We start from the raw sequence: 16,947 nt of genomic DNA on the forward strand, positions 1-16,947 counted from the left end.
ATGGCGATGGGGAAGGGGCTCCCGGCGGTGGCTGAAGCGGCACGCGAAGCCACAGACAAGTGTAAACCAAGCAAGGCAAGGCAGGCTGCTGCCTCTTCGTCCTGCTCTGTACCTACGGCGACTAGCAGCCGTGGGGCTGGGCAAGGACGATCCAGTCGTGTGTTTTTGTGATTCCCTCCTTGCAGCTGGCTCTGATGCTCGTCGTACCCTCCACCAGTAGCCCAGCACAAACCCAGTGCAGACATCCCCTCCTGAACCACAAATAGTTGGGATAAGCAAACCGAAATCAGCCAGAATGAGACACGATCGTCCTGTCGGGAGTGACGATCAGAGGACGAGGGGCGATACTTCCCACTTGTGGCAGCGGTGAACTGTTAGAGGGTCTCAAGTTGTCTGGAAACTCCAGCCTCCACCCAAGCATCCATGCCGGCTTGCAGGCCGTGCCCACTGCCCCCCCGGCACGGCGCACCTGCACCGCCCGCCCGGCCCCCGCGGCGGACAGGGCAGGGCAGGGCAGGGCAGGGCAGGGCCGGGTCGGGCCGGGCCGGGCCGGGCCGGGCCGCGGTGCCACCTCCCCCTCCCGCCCCCTCCGCCTCAGCCCCCAGCCCGGGCGGGCTATAAGAGGCGGCGGCGGCGGCGGGGCCGGGCTGCCCATGCTGGTGGCGGGAGGCAGGGGCGGCAGTAGCGGCAGTAGCGGCGGTGGGGCACCTCCGCCCGCCGCCGCCGCCATGAAATCGCCTCAGGCCCAGCGGCCGGCGGGTCAAGGTGGGAGCGGCGGGCTGAGGGGGCGCGGCGGGACCCTTTCCCCTTCCCTGCGCCGGGGTGAGGGGGCTCGGGACGCGGGGGGTGTGGGTGTGGGGGGGCGGGCGGCGGGTCTCCCCTCGCAGCGCGGGGGTCCGGAGGCGGGCAGCGCCCGGCGGACCCTCACGCTGGTGCCGCCGCCCGGCAGCGCTGGGGGAGGACGGCGGCGGGGGCCTGGCGGAGGCGCTGGGGGAGTTCGACGCGGTGCTGGCGGAGTTCTCCTGCCCCGCCGGCCGGCGCCGCTTCCACTACGGCGAGCACCTGGAGCGCATGAAGCGGCGGAGCAGCGCCAGCGTCAGCGACGGCAGCGGCCTCAGCGACTCGGAGAGTGAGTGTCCGTCGGTCCGTCTGTCCCGGCCCTACCCCGTCCCTGGGGGGGGGGGGGGGGGGAAGGGAAGGGATCAAAAGCGGGTGTTAAACCAGTGCGTCCCCCTCCTTGAGAGAGGCAGGGATCACCGAACAAGAAACCCGGCTTTTTTTAAAAAAAAAAAAAACCCAAACAACACTTTTTCGTTTACTTTTTGTGTTAGAAGTCGCAGGGATGCGAAGTCTGGCCCCGCTGGTTTTATTCTCCTGGTGTTGAAGAGCAGAGGAGGGAGGGAGGGCGAGAGTCGCTGGAGGGAAGCCACGCCAAGGTGGGCTCCTGAGCAGATAAGGCCCAAAAACTCGGTGCGGGAGAAGGTCAAGCTGCCAGCCGGCTGCTGAAACACCGAGGCATCCCGGCGTTTTTAAAAAAAAAAAAAAAAAAAAAAACCTCTTCAGTTAACAGGGACTGTCTATTGTATCTCAGTAGCTGAAGTATCGGTTGAAAGAGATTGAACTGAAGTGCACTTTCCAGAAGAGATGGAAACTCATACAAGTTTCTGGTTTAGTGTTATCACTGCTTTGGAGGTGATAATTTTAAGCTAACTTGCACCCAAGTGTACTGGACATATATGAATGGTGCATGCAGAACATAGCACAAGCAGGGTGGGAAGCAGATACTGACTCAGGATGTATTTTGAGAAAGAAAACATAGAATTCGAACTAAGTTTTTTCTAGTTAACATGGAAAAAAAGTTTTGCCCCTCTTATTTTTTTGCTAGTCAGAGAGAGAAAAAACATCTTTCCTATTCCAGACAGTGAGGCTGGAAACTGCTGTTTTCCTCGGGAGCAGTAGACTCAAGGGCTACTTTGTCAGAAGTAAGTTCTGCTAAAAACAAGCTATACCCAGGTTTTTTAGTTTCTAAACTGTACAGGCAGTTGTAAGAAGCTTATCTGTTTTTCAGTTACTTAAAATAAAATTGCTCCTTTAATTTCTGTTCTGCATATTTATCAGTTCAGCGACTTACCCAACAGATGCTATTCTGTTGACTTAGCGCTAAAATGTTGATATAATCTTCCTAGTGCTTAAGCTGTGAGAGCATAGTTTCTCCATGTTGTCAGAGCCCTTTATTTCATCATCATGGGTAGGATTAATTTCATTTCATTGACAGTTAATGTTTTACCTGCCCTGAACTTGGATACCTTGCCTAGCAGTGCCTTTGAGGGTTTTTTTTCTGTAGTCAGTGGAGATATGTGGATCCAGATGCTGCTCTGTTGTTTCATAATGTAGTGGGTGAACCACTCCTTGCAAGTATCTCTTTCCCTCTCAGGGAGGTTTAGAAAAGCACACCTGATTTAGGCTGGACACTAGCCTTTTGGATGGCTGAGGGTGTGTAAGGTGACATCTGCCTTTACCGAGTCAAGCTGATGAAATATGTGAGCCGTGTTGTAAATCTAAGTCTATTCTTAACTGCAGCAATACAGCCCTAGCGTTACTATTTCTTGTGCAGTGTTCAGTATCGTAATTAACCTCTCACATACGTTTACCACAAACGAGATGCTTAAACTGATAGAGTGAAGTTTCTCTATCTAGTGAAATAACCTACAGTTGAGAAAACAAGAAAAAACCAAAACAGTATCAAGAACTTATTCTTCTTGCATGGATAAAGACATCTGTAGTTGCTTAGCATATCTGCTGTGGTTCAGAAAACTTAAATCTTGAACAGTGCTTAAAATAGCTGTTTTAGGATGGACAGGAAGGGCCTTTTGAGGAAGATGGTGTTCTCTGACAGGGCAGGAGGCCTGGTGAGAAACAGCATGCTCATGCAAATTGGCAGACCAGATCTTCAGGAAAGTCTGGGAAATAAAAATTGGCGTGAGAAATCTGCACTGATTTAGGTTGAAGACATTAACAGGATAGCAGGATAGGCAGGGTTTGATGGCTCTATACAAAGTCCTCGAGGATCTTGTATGAGGAACTTGTTGAACTCCCAAATCCCATCCTGTGCTGGGGTTCTTCCCTTGGTGATGCATCATGTGAAAAGTGGCTCTGGAGAAATCAGAACTCACCATCTTCTGGAAACTGGCATACACTGGACCAGGAGGTGCACAAAGAGTGACCTGTTGGCATCCAACAGTGTCAAGTGTGTGAGGATATGTTTAAGGGAAGGGAAACAGAAAATTAGCTGGCTCTTTTTGTTTCTCAGAACAGGCCCAGTAAAACTCTTATTCCTAACGGCATCATTCAGTGTGAACAACTTCTTATTTTGAAGTTATAGTAGGATTGGAGAGGAGTTGCAGATTTATAAAGAGCTCCTTTTATAAAACAGGCTTCAGTGTCTGATGTAATACAGCTACACTCCCTACATCTATTTTAAGAATAGAATACTTACCCAGGCTCTTTCTGTTCAACCTCAATTTTTTTTTCCCCTAGGTTCACATTTCCTTTGATCTCTATCACTTAGTGCAAATGTAGTGCTGAATTCGTGACCTTGCTTTTCCCATGGTAATGCTTAGGTTAAATGTCACTGCAGGATCAAGGAGAAACTGGGCTGAAAGAGGAAGTTCTGACAACACGAATCTGTAGCAATGCAAAAGAAATTCCAACAATATTATCTGCAGATAGTTTGAATGATCTTCTTGTTCATGAAGACTCTTTACGTCTTTGCAAAATCTTGTTATCCAGTGCCAAGACTGTTCCAAGTACACTTTGTCATGTATGTACAGAACAGTTCAGACTATCGTATTTTAGTGCTATCTCTTCTTCGGTGGTTAATCTAATCCTCCTAACTGATGTGGTGCAGCCGAATGTTACGCATATGTATCTCTTGGCCACTCCTGCAGTGATATCTTTTGAGTCTAGGGTGGGACTGTAAGGGGAGGTAACATTTTAAACTGTTGCAACTGTTTGTTTCAGGGCCCCTGAATCAGTCTTGAATTCAGCTTTACAAGAAGCCAGTAACCAGTATCAAGTGGTTGTACTCGAACAATACTGTTTCATAGTAGGGTAAGGAAAGCCTTTCCTTTCCTGGTGCTTCTGCCATGAGGATGAGCCCATTTAATTTAACAGAAGTATTTACAGAAGATTTTTATTAATATAGTTAATCCTGCAAATATTCCTTTTACCTTAAAACCTCCTCTTGAGGGACCTAGCTCCAAAAGTACTAATTGAAATTCTTATATTACGTATTTCAGGCTATTAAGAAAAAATAAACATTTGAAGACACTACTGTGGAAGATGAACATGATAGTTCTTGGCTCTCCCACAGCTTGTCCTGTTATTTGACTAAATGATCTTTGGACAAGGTCTGTCTTGGCTGTGGTTAAGTATTGTACATAACACAATGGACTCTAGACCTTACAGTAATAGAAAGGCTCGCATGTGCAGATGTTCATGATGATCTTAGTACTTGGCCCACAAATATTACATTAACCACAACAGCTGATGGGGTCAGTGCTGGAAATCATGATTCAACTTGTGAGTTACTCCAACAGACATTCTTGAGTTGCTGGACTCTGAGTGAGTACCAATTATGTTTCAACTTGATGTATTCAACTGAATCGAGGTATAACAGCATTGTACTTTAGGTTATTAATCATGCTGAAACTTCTAAGTTGAGGGATACCTTATAATTCTTTGCTATTTACAGCATATGTTGGTTGTGATGAAATAGGATTTGTGTTAGAGTGTGCCATACTGGCAAAAGCCACTAGTGTAGATGCAGCTATACTGATGAACTCTTACAGATATCATTTGCTGCTTGTGTGTTGGAATAAGCTTGCAAAGAAAAGTGCAGGCTTGCCTTTGTAAATTGTATGTCCACTAAGTGCGTTGTGCTAGTACAGTATATGGCAATGTCAGGACAGTCTTCCAAATTTAGGCTTAGGATAATGAATAGAAAGTTGGACTTTATGAGAGGTTGTGAAGGGAAGTGCTTTAACATTTCTTGTGCCAAAGCTATAACAACACCAACAAGCTAAACGATCATCTGTTGTTGTGCTCTCAGAAATGTTTCACGCTTCTAGCTCCGGATGTGTTTTCTTGAGAAAAGGTTCAGCTTCCAGCCTCTCTGTTAAAAGCATTGCAAAATAAATCTATCAGTTCAATTCCTGCACTCGTACAGCCTGCGGTATATCTTCACAGTTATTTTTAGGAGTGTGTAAATTCTTTCTGACAAATACTTCCTGGCTTTTAAACACAATGAAAGACCTTGAGTGCATCTAGAACTCTTAATTTTATGATTTCAAAATCAAGCAGGTGCAGGTTTACTAAGGGATTGCACAATATGCGTTAGCACCCAATGCCTGGTGTAGTGCAAACATTTGTGGTTACATGCCATGGATGTCTCCATGTGGTTGTGCTAATGCCTCTACAATCTAGAGATGAAGCATAAGCCACTGGTAATACTGCAGCACCCATCCTGAAAAGCCTGCTTACATTTGCAGTCTTTTGTAGAGAAGGTACAGAAAAAGGCAACAGAAGTGATTGAAGAAATAGAATAGTTTCCAAATGACTAAATAGACTAGGACTGTCAGCCCAAAGGAGGGATGACTTGGGTGGGGACAAGCTAGTCTTCCAGAAAATCCTAATTGACATTAGCAAAGTGACTGCTACCTCACCCAGTATGAGGAAAACAAATTAAATCTGCATGTTTCAAAGAAATAAGAGGAGCTATTTCTTCTCATTGTTAAACTGTAAAATATATTGCCTTAAGGTATCATGGATGTTAAAAGTTTACGTACTCAAAAAGTAACTAGATAAAATCATGATGGGAGGGATGGGGCCATCGGGGTCTGCTGTAGGCTAAGATGCTACTGCTGCCTTAAAAGATATTGATCTGTGCATCGCTAAACTTGGTAGAGTTTATCTTGAAACTATCAGTGTATGGCTGCACCACTCTTAAACTCTTCTATAGGCATCTGCTATGAGAGATAGAATGTGGGGTAAGTGAGCCTTTGGTCTTAGCAGCAAATCCCAGTCTTATATGATGAAGAGGAGAACATTTTAAGGAGGTAGATTGTTTCTGCAAACTTCTAATGGCCTGTCTCTAACAAGGAGGCAATATAATATTTATAATGAAAAAATGAAGGAAGACTCCCATGGAGAAATATACTTTTATTAAATAATCTGAGAAATAATGTTTTATTAAATTACTGATATATTCAAAAGGAAGAAGACCCAGAAGTTTCAGGTGTATAGGCTTCTCTCCAGGTATTTCAATTTAATGAGAGATGTGCTTTTTTGTAAGATTTCCTGTTCTGACCTCTCCAGCATGCCTGTTTCTCTTACGCTTTAGAAAGGACACATTAGTAAGGGAAGGCTGGAGCTGGAAACACTGCCTCACAGATAGTAAGTGTAGTGGGGGAGTGGAAAGGTAAGCTTCGCATATAATGAGAAGGCACGCTTGTACATCTGAATTTCAAGCTTCCTAGATAACTTCTTTGTAACTATGTGATTTGAAATCTTTTAATTATGAAGCATAGGCATGTAGATAGTGAAAAGGTGTGATTTTTGTGTCAGTGTTGGAACAGATGTTTGTTAGCTAGGCAAAAAACCACAAAAAATAAACAATGCAGCCAAGTGTAACTGTGATTATGATAAAAATAAACACTGTCCTTGAGGGCTGCAACATATGTATTGTGAAACAAGCTCTTTGCATTATGAGTATTTCTCACTTCTGCTGTTGGCATTAGAAATTCCTGAATTTATTTTATTATTTTAGCAAGTAGGCTATGTTCTGACTAGGAATGAGTTGTGCAGTCTGTTCATTAAATGCTGAACTATTGTTTTATAATAAATTCATGGCTTGTAGAGACTTAAGTGGAATTTTAAAGCTGGTGTCTGAAAACTTTAGGGATGTGATTTATTTTTTCCTCTAAAACTTTCCCCACTGAAAACTGCAGTAAAAATTTTACCGACGCCAGTGTTCTTAAAAATTGTATCCTGAATTATGGTACTAGAAAGAGCACAATATTAAAGAAGTCAGACAGCTGAACTTTTCCGTTGTCTGTTCTAAAATGAAAAGTTTGAGGTTTTCCTCCTTCAGTTAATTAGTGCCCAGAACCTTTCAATTGCTCATTTCATGGGGACATTCTATATTTACATTGTATTGCCGTGGTTTTTCTTTGTGGTTTAACCATGTACTGGAACAGCAAAGGTCAATACTAACTACAGATTACTTTGCCAAAGTAAAATGCACCCATGTTTATTCCAACCCCCTAATTTTGCAGCTCTTGGTTTAGTTTGACTCATGTAAATCCACTTGGTAGCTTAACTCTCAGATTTTAAGGCCTTTTTTTAGAGACAGTTTAGGTGTTTTGTGGTTTGTTTTTTTTAAACAGCCAAAGGGGCATAGTTTATATATATGCACAGGCAGTAGAATCAAAATACAAAGTGAAAAATACGTAATGAATGATAGATAAATGTGCATCGCAGTGGGAGAGAAGGGATGAGGAAGGACAGCAGCGATGAGAGATCCTTGGCTCAGCCTCTCGTTATTGGGTTGCAGGGGATGTTGTATTTGTGTGGCAGTGGAAGTCTTCCAAGGGCCATTATTGGAGGTGAATGAGCAAATCTTGGCTGTGGCAGCTCGTAGAGAGCAAGGACTGAAGTGTCCTTTTCCCAGAGCTTTCTGCCTTACAGCAACACTCTGCCAAAGTGGATATTTTTGTGTGATGGCTATCACAAGTATTTTTTTAACAGTACATTGTTTTCAGCAGTTATAATGACCTTGATAGCAGAGTCAAAGCACTCTTCTTTCCATCACCAGAGTTTCTGCTGCTTGGTGGCATGTGTAAGCCAAAGCCAGTAGCTAAAGTATGTTTTTGCTTTTTGAGAAAGATAAATGTTGATATTTTTCTGAAACTATTAATATTACAACCCATCAGAAGATAACACTGTTAATGTGAAAACATTTCACCTTTTGAAACTGGATGAAAAACATTCAGATATTTAAAGCAACAGTTCTGTCTTATTTTCTCTTTGCCCAGTTGTAAATATTTCCCAGCGTAAGGTTTGTGGAACCCAGTATGAAATAACATCTTCTGGTTTCAATACTTTGTGAGGTGAGCAGTTGGTACTTTCAACTGCTTATAGAAGGATTATGGAGAGAAAACCACAAAAAGAATCAAAGGTGACTGCTAGCTCGGATGTGTACATGGATATAAATAAAAAAAATTGTGTGAATAGTTTGCAACCAATGTAAATGGCTTATTAAAGCTTCTGTAATTTGAGTTGCCCTCACAAGCATTCAGAAAAAGAACATTGTATTCCAGCTGTATATAAGAGCAACTGGAGCTTTGGATTTGGTCTACAAGAAAGATTGGTTTGTAATATAAATTTCCAGCATCACTACATTTGGCGTCTGGATGCTAGTAGCGTAGACTCCTCATTAAAAATACACTCAGTTTTGTAACCATTGTTATCTGGATTATTTTTTATTAATTCAACTAGCTCTAAAACCTTTAAAATATGAAATCCTTTTAAAGTTCTAGTTCTGCTCTTTTCAAATACATTACTTGGACAGTGTTTTATCTTTGGTCTAGTCTGTCAGCGTTTCAGTGAGTTGTGCTCTTGGCTACAGGACTGTGTGTGTGAGGTGTTGTGAGTTATTTGGCTTTTTTGTGATGGCAGGGGTTTTGTCCTGAACAGCTAGAATTTTCCATTCTAAGTTTCTTGGTCAGTACGGTTTGCGTCTTGGCTGAAAAGAAATGCGGTTTGAGTAGAAAGTTGGTCTGTAAGCTGGTTTCAGGAGGAAATTTGTAATATCTTTAACTGTTACTTTCAGACCATTAATGTACAGGGTTCACATTCTATAGTACAACACTGGTGACACACACCACTGCAGAGCAGTGTCAGATTTCCGCCCCCCTTAGGCTGTTTTTTATGTTTTTAGGAGCTACTTTCAAAATAGCTTATTTTTTTCCATTTTCCTATGTAAAATTACCTCAATTCTGCATTGTATTCCTCAAATCTTTCTTACTGGTTTTGATCTGCTCAGGTTTAGAGAGAACAGGCACTTAAGAGTGAAGATAAAGAAATTACAATAAAAAGCTAGCATGAAGAAGCATACTCCTCTTTCTAAACAAGAAATACCAACTGGTGGCTGATTTGGGCAAGCAATAGTCCCAGGTAACAGATGTTATTCACATCATCTCTCATGTTTGCACAGTGCTGCAGGTAGCATGTGCATTTGCTAGAACAGGATCTGAGCTGATTGCAGAGCAAACTGTGAAAGATAACTGTACTGTGGTGGGCCAACATGCATGCAAAAGAGGAAAATACTCCAGGTTGAAGCTTCTCACGCAAGCCTCTTCAGTGGGTATTGCAACAGAGGTAGGCTTGGAAGCTAGCACAGAAGAAACAAATAGACAATCAGCCTAGAGCAGAGGAAACATCTGATAGTCTTAGTAGATGCAGTTGTCCTGTCTGCTCTGATTTGTCACTGTACCTGTATACTCCTGTGGAAGGTAGTTTTATGCTGGTAAGGACTGCAGACTAGAGGAGATGGGGTGTAGACACATGCTCTTCCCAAAGACAGGGGGAACTTATGGTAGAGGAGTAGTCAGCTGGGGGATGGTCTCTGTTTGATATGTGCAAACATCGTGGCAGTGTTCAGTGAAGGTGTAGATGTGCAGATCTTGGCAAGGAGAGCTGTCTTCCTGCCCCCTTTTGCTAATTCAGCAAGACACCCTTAATTTAACTAAGGCAGTCATCTCCTGGCATGGCAAATGGGATAGGCACCCAAGGAACTGTGACAATTGACTTGGATGGTCTTAATGCAGTGTAACCACCTCCTAGGCTGGGGCTCCAAGGACAAATGCTACATGTGCTGCAGGTAGGCAAAATTGCTGGCCTCAATGGCAAGCACTGGTAGTCACCACCCCATATAATGAGACATAAATTTATTTCCTAGGAAATGTGCCAAATAAATGGACACCATTGCCACGTTCATATTACAGTGGTTTCTTTTTGTAGAACTACAGTTTTCAGGTCACCGGCTCAAAACTGCAGGAACCAGCAGTTTTAGTTTCTAACACAATGACAATTCCTCCTTCCTGTGGAGCCATGACTGTGTGCACTGTGCATTGTGGAACTCTTTTTTTATGAAAAGAGGCAAGATAAAGATAATTTTTTTATACTGTTGAAACTTAAGGCCTTGTCTAAAATCCAAGACCATCAGAATGATATTGGAACCTTTCCTGTTGCTTTCCATGGCATATAAAAGCTTTCTTTGAAAAACCACCTAAAATAAGATTGCAGAACATCTTGTGTACAGATTTACTGCTTTGTGAACTCCAGGGAGTTACAGAATAAAAGAAAATTACAAGATGCCATAGAGTTTATCTAGAACACAAGACCTAAAGCAGCAGAGTATGGAGAAATGGGTGAGTTTGCTTCAGGGATGAGGACAACGCTGAATATATTCTCCGTTCTGGGGGACTGTCCTTTTCCTGGAGCTCTTTATTCAGCTTTTTAAATAGCTTTTGAAAAATTCAGGTAACCACAATTTCCCAGAAGACTGTGAATCAGGCAGGTCATACCAGGTCTAATTTAGTGGATGTGGGATAATTGCTACTCCTGTAATATTTTCCAAATGATGCTGACTGCAGGGAAAGCTGACACTTTCCTTACTGGGGGTGAGGATTTGGCCTAGGACTGCTTGCTTTTTAACAGTAGGTGTGGGAACAACAGCCTTCACACAATAGATGATTTACTTGTCCCTCTGGGTTTAAAGTCTGTAAATTTGAGTTCTACAGATGTTGAAGCCCATGTAGGAAATGTCCCATTTCTCTCTTTTTAATTCTATTACAAAATAGCAGAAGGTGTTAATTTTACTTTAATGTAACTTTTTTACAGGTGCAGATTCACTCTACAGAAATAGTTTCAGCCTCAGTGATGAAAAGCTTAACTCTCCGACTGCATCTACTCCAAGCTTGCCATCTCCATCAGTAACTCCATGTAAAGGTAAACTTAACTTTAACTGTTGACATTTCTTCCTAATTCTCAACCATACAGCCTTCTTTCTGTAAGCCAGGATTCACATGCATGTGTTGACTCTTTTTTTTTTTTTTTAAATGACAACAAAACTAAGGATTACTGTTAAGCACACTACAGATGCAAGTATTATTGTGTTGATTACAAACAGCAATAGCACACTGCATCCACACTTCACAGGTGACCTAGGAACTCTTTTGATTTTGAAACACCAAACTATATTAGAGTTCTCTGGTTGATCAGGAATTGTGGTACTCCTTACAGAATACTTCAGAATTACCTTGTGTTACTTCTTACTGAAGCAACTAAGTAGCTTAAGTGTCCCATCTATATACAGAAATACTTAGCCTGAATGCAGGGGTGCAGTAGGTGACTCCTCCGAAGCTATATGCTGCTATTCAAGTTAACACAATTACTCAGATCTGTATCTGAGTAATGCACTGCTCATACAACCCATGTATTAGTAATTCCTTCCTCCTTGAAACATAGCTATGCTGTTTCAAAGTGGCTTCTGTCTTGCAGCTGATCTAACTCTGCAGGATCTTGTTTCATTCAGGTTAACTTAAATTAACTCTGGAGTGGACATATCAATAAATGAACAGTCATACCTGTGTACTACACAGTGCTTCTGTTACAACTAGTCTTCTCAGATGCATGCTCAAGAGCTTTTCATGCTTTCATGTCTTTTCCACAGTGACCAGTCACAAAAAACCAAGTTAAATGCTTTCTTTCTAATTAGCATGATACTAGGGAGAAAAAATGAGTAATAGTTAATAAGAAGTAGCAAAAAAGAGTCCAGTTAAACTGTCAGGAAATACTTGGCAAGGAATTACACTAAAGGTCAAGATGCTCTTCCTGATGAGAAGACAAAAAGGCAGAAATAGAGTTGGAACCAGCTTGGAATAGACCACAGAAAAGAGATAAGGAAGCCACTTGCAGTAAAACTAGATTAAACGGAACTAGTAGTGTTCTCAGGAGTGGAAATTTAGGTGGATGTTTGGATCCAAATTTATACTGTATGGACCAAGATCAAAGGATCTGATGTCACAGAAAACTGGTGATATTGACATGATTTAAGATGCTTAGATTTGGGTAGGACTGGGAGCCAACTGGGTGGGATTTGGTTAGGGCCATGTATGCAATATCTGAATACATGCAATAAGGAAGACTGCTGTAGTAGCAAGGACATGGATTAGTTGACATATAGCTTTTTTTCTCCACTTCAGCCTCTGCTTTTTAAGGAAACTAAACAGAGGATTGCTTTGCTTCTGTCAAATGGAAAACTATAAAAACTAGAACTTTAATTCAGTCTCCCCTGTTTTCTAAGAATGCATTTGGACATTGCAGCAACCCTATTGAACTTTCCTGAAAATAATCCACAGCATGTTTGATACCACTGAAAATTATTTGGGGGATTGTGTGGTTTCAGTGTTTCTTTCGACCAGGGAAATATGTCATGTCTAGGCAGTATTGACTGTCTCTCATTTTGCAGCAAAGCTTGGAGACACAAAAGAACTGGAAGACTTCATTGCTGATCTTGACAGGACACTAGCAAGTAAGTACATTTTTATTAGTAGGCTGCGTCTCACTTGGTACTGTCAAAGAGTGATGAAAGCCAAATGTATGGGATGAGGGGGAAGGGAAGTGTAGCAATAGTTTTATAATGTGGCTTCATTTTAGTTTGCTAGTCCTGTGGATCATTATGTGGATAAGAAGGTAAAATAGACTAAATTCTGGTCTTTGCCTGAAGGTTCAAGGCATGCAGTTTAGCTTGTGTGACAAAGGCTGTACTCTGATGAACCTCTGTCCCCACCTCTGAGGCAGCTGCAATTCACCCCTCCTTGACAGTGTATAGATCAAGTAAACATCACTTTCTTAAATACTCAAAACTCAGCTAAAAAGTGGGGTTTTGTTTCTTCATTATAAAGTAAAGTAACTGGAGGAGTAACAGTAGGTGAGGGAAACCTTTTTATTCTAGACTTTGCTTTATGAAACAATTAGGGAACAGATATCTGTATCTAGGTTTAGATTAAATGTCAAAATCCTGTTTGTTTTTGTCTTTACTAGGAATGGAATTTAGATCACTCTTTCTGTCACTATCTAGAAATTGTATTTTCCAGTTACAGTCCTAAGTTCTTCATTACAATTTTTAAAGAAAAACAACAAAACAAAAAAACCCCTGCCCTCCTGTTCCCAACCATGTACTCTGCCTATTCTTTCTGCTTCTTCCTGTGCTGTTATGGACATGATACTGGGATTTCTTTATGGAACCAGACTGTAGAGCCCAAAACAACAAATTGTAGGACTAGACCTAAATAGCAGCATGAACAACCGCCCCCTAATAAACTATGAACTGAGAGTTTCTTGTATTCATTAGGTGTTTTCCCTTCCCTGTAATTCTTGAAGCCTTGGCCATCTGCCTTGGACTTAACTAAGACAGTTGCCCTTATGAGCTTCCTACTTCCCTGTCATCTTGTATCTTAATCCTGGTTTCACTTCTCTTACTTAAAATATATTTCTAGTTTTCTGACTTCTGTCATGGACGCATGCTTGAGCTAACTCCATCTTTACCACTGAAACTTCCTTGACTGATTGCTCTTCTGAAAAACTTTTGAGTTTGAAGGTTTGTGTAGAACAATGAAACACCCAAACCACCAAATATTAACATTGCTGTATCTTGCACAGCCATGTTGCAGCTAACTCTGAAGGGGCTGCCTATAATATATTGGTTTCATTGTCCCCTTGCAAGGCACTTCTAAGGTGAAGCCAGGGATTGCCAACTGCTGTAGTGGTTTTTGTTGGGTGTTTTTTTTATTCCCAACTAAGCAAATCTCTAGTAATTTCAGCAGAGTCTCATTTATACAGTGTCACTTGTCTTACAGTGATACACTATCTTTATCATACATGGAAATTCTGAGGAAAAAGTCCAACTTCCATCTGATATTTATCATCACACTTTTAAGGAGTTATATTTATGCGCTTGAAGTTACACAGAACTTTGTACAGATGTCTTTTCAAGCCTAATGCACCCGTTAGAACAGTAATCGCCTTAAATTTTTACACACTAACCTTTTGGCCCTTGTGTTGGTTAAAAAAAGGCATAATTTTGACCTGTCAGGCACTCTAGAAAGCTGGGCATAGATAGGGCGTCTGGTATGTCAACAACATGCAATCTTATTTAATATGGAACTTAATGATCTTGTTTTGTATTTTCAGGTATGTGAAATGAATCTTTGGCATTGTGCTTGCCTATGAATGTTCTCTGAAGGATAAGTGACATCAATTACTGAGAACTGCTGCCCTTGTCTGATAACTTTGCTACCCCAGATATTCACCTTCTGAACATAACCTTTGTAAACTCCTACAAGTATTTAACTGGCAACATCAGTTTTGTTACTTTGCAGCAGATGGAATAAGATAACTTAAAAGTGTTACAGCTGTATTTTGCTTTAAAATATAGCTTGAATTCTAATTTAAAGTTGCTTTTATGAAAATATATTTGTAATTTTATATAGTTGAGAACTTTTAATGCTTTTTTCCATTATAATATATTTTTGTATGCAAATAAACCCTGAACTGGAATCCAGATGTCTGAAAGCTTCATATGAACATGCGAACTCTGAAACATAAGTACAAATTAAGCTCTTATTGAAAACATCAAACTTTAAAATAACTGATAAGGGTGTATTTCCTGTTAGGCAAAACATGTCAGGCTGGCTTCATGTGGAACTTCATATTTTTCTTTTCAAATTGCTTAAATAAGAGAATTTTGTACTATGTAAAATTAATACAATCAGGAAAATAATAAAATTGGTCAAACTGTTACTTCAGATTTGCTTTAATACAAATGACATAACACTGGCTTAGTACAGATTTGAACAATAACACCTATTTAAAACCCTATGTAAAAGCTAGCTTTAAAAGTACATACCATTCTACATGAAGTACTAATTGGGAGGTCAGACATTTAGGCCCATGGGTTTAAAGGTATGGAGATCCTGCACTACCAAGAAAATACTTAAGTGTCTGGATGTTTCTGATAGCAGACCCTTGGGTCCAAAACAGTCTACCACAGTAAAAAGACTTCCTCATCATCAGTGTTATGCTGAAAGAGTGGAAGGTGAACCTGTATTTTTACAAGGAACCTGATTCTTTCCATATGTGTTAGGCACTGGAGATGTCATCATGTGAGCTCCCCTCCAGCTGCTGCAGGCATTACACTTGGCTCTGCTGACTGAGCTACTCATGCAATTGCTCTCTAATCTGTTCAGATCAAGTGAGCTGGGCTTGTTTGAACTCCAGGTCTTATTTTGACCAAAGCAGGCTAATGAGCAGTTGCCAATATTGTGCCCCCTTGGTCTGTTATCTTTGAGTGTGTCTGTGCCTGGAGAAGGATGTGTCTGCCTGTGGCACAGCTACCAGCCAGTTGCTTAGAGACCTTAAAGGATGAATTTGGACCTGTCGTCTGCAGCTAAGGGAAAATCTACTGTGTATTTGCTAATGGGGATGATGCAAATCCATCTCCCTGCTTTAGATTTTCTAAAAATTGACCAAAACATTTGGGTCTTGTTAAATGCCATATGATTTTTCCAGTTTTATTCAGTGGTAAGAAAATGAAATTCTGACCTGGGTACATTTTAATCAGTCTGAAACAACCTTGAGGTGACTGGGTGGGTTTTTTCCTTCTTTCAGATAGAAGGTGGGGTAAGATGGTGGGGTATTTTTCTGAAGAGGAAAAACTCCCTTCAATGTTTCCTACTGCTGATTCAGGTGGTAAATTGTCCCTTAGAACAGAATTTGAGTGAACTGGTTTAGGAGGGTGAAATTTCATGTTGCTCTAGGTGAACTGTAAAGTCCGAAGGAAGGTGGGATGATTAAAGTGTGAGACAGTGATGTACTTCTGCATGCTCTGGGACTTCCTCAGAGGCTCCCCTCTGCAGGAAACCCATTCTGAGAAGCAAGGTAGGCTTGCCCTGGCAAAGCCAGAGCACTAGGGAGATTCACTGCTACTACACAATAAACATACAGGAGCAAATCCTCCTTTTGGCTGCCTCCGTGAAACTGAGAGGGGAGCCTGGCCCTTCTCCCCAGTCCTAGATGCGAAGGGATGTGTTTCTGTGCGGAGGCAGGGAGGGGGATTCCCTTGGCTGGTGTAGGGCTTGCTGTTACACAGGGAGGGAGAGGCACTGTGCCTTTCAGTAGAAGCTGAGGGAAGGGGAACTGGGAGAGCGGAGACAAGCTCATGCTTTTCTTTTAAGAAACATTATTAGCATAGGGCATGTTTTTAAAGCTGCTTGAATAGCAGCAGCAGGTTTGGCTGGCTTCCTGCATTTTAATGCTCTTTGGTAGGGTGAATGATGGAGTGGTGGTCAATGAGCTTCAGAGGAGGCCGCCTCAAGTGATCATGGAGTATGGGGGAGATGGACAGGTGTCTGTTCCTCCGTTCCTGGGATCGGATTTTTTGAGGCATTGGGCATGAGTTTTCCACTTTCCCTCTGCATTTTCAGTTGTTGCTCGATCCTGTTGAATGCTCTGGGCCTATCATCAGTATTTAAAGTTGGATGTCTCCCTTTACAGAGTGATATCACCAAATTAGTACAGTACTTTGGAATGGCAATACTTTGTCCTTACAGACACCCAATTTTGAAGATTTTTTTCCGGTATAAGCAAAGGTTTAAAGCAAGGCCTGTTGCTCATTTTGTGTAACGTGAGTTGGGGATTAAGTCACCATCTGTTGGGGTTTTTTAATCTTATTTATGCATGAACAGGTGGAGACTTCTGCTTGCTTATACAGCAGTTCTGGAGATCATCAGCTGCAAAATCTGGGATTGTCTTCTGTAGAGCTGT

General features: G+C 41.7%; 1 protein-coding gene across 1 annotated transcript; it reads left to right on the plus strand.

The window, feature by feature from the left end:
- The first annotated feature begins 618 nt into the window (after positions 1-618).
- Positions 619-14,682, plus strand: RGCC (regulator of cell cycle). Its single transcript, XM_075488816.1, has 5 exons — positions 619-765; positions 950-1,129; positions 10,963-11,070; positions 12,593-12,655; positions 14,317-14,682. Exons 1-5 carry the CDS (start codon positions 654-656, stop codon positions 14,322-14,324), a joined length of 471 nt encoding a protein of 156 aa, XP_075344931.1. The 5' UTR covers positions 619-653; the 3' UTR covers positions 14,325-14,682.
- The last annotated feature ends 2,265 nt before the right edge of the window (positions 14,683-16,947 follow it).

Source organism: Mycteria americana, chromosome 1, assembly GCF_035582795.1.
Source record: "Mycteria americana isolate JAX WOST 10 ecotype Jacksonville Zoo and Gardens chromosome 1, USCA_MyAme_1.0, whole genome shotgun sequence".
Taxonomy (NCBI): domain Eukaryota; kingdom Metazoa; phylum Chordata; class Aves; order Ciconiiformes; family Ciconiidae; genus Mycteria; species Mycteria americana.

Coding starts and splice junctions, on each gene's coding strand:
- RGCC (XM_075488816.1), top strand. CDS start 654: ATGCTGGTGGCGGGAGGCAGGGGCGGCAGTAGCGGCAGTAGCGGCGGT. Junction 766..949: donor CCAGCGGCCGGCGGGTCAAG/GTGGGAGCGGCG, acceptor GCCGCCCGGCAG/CGCTGGGGGAGGACGGCGGC. Junction 1,130..10,962: donor CGGCCTCAGCGACTCGGAGA/GTGAGTGTCCGT, acceptor ACTTTTTTACAG/GTGCAGATTCACTCTACAGA.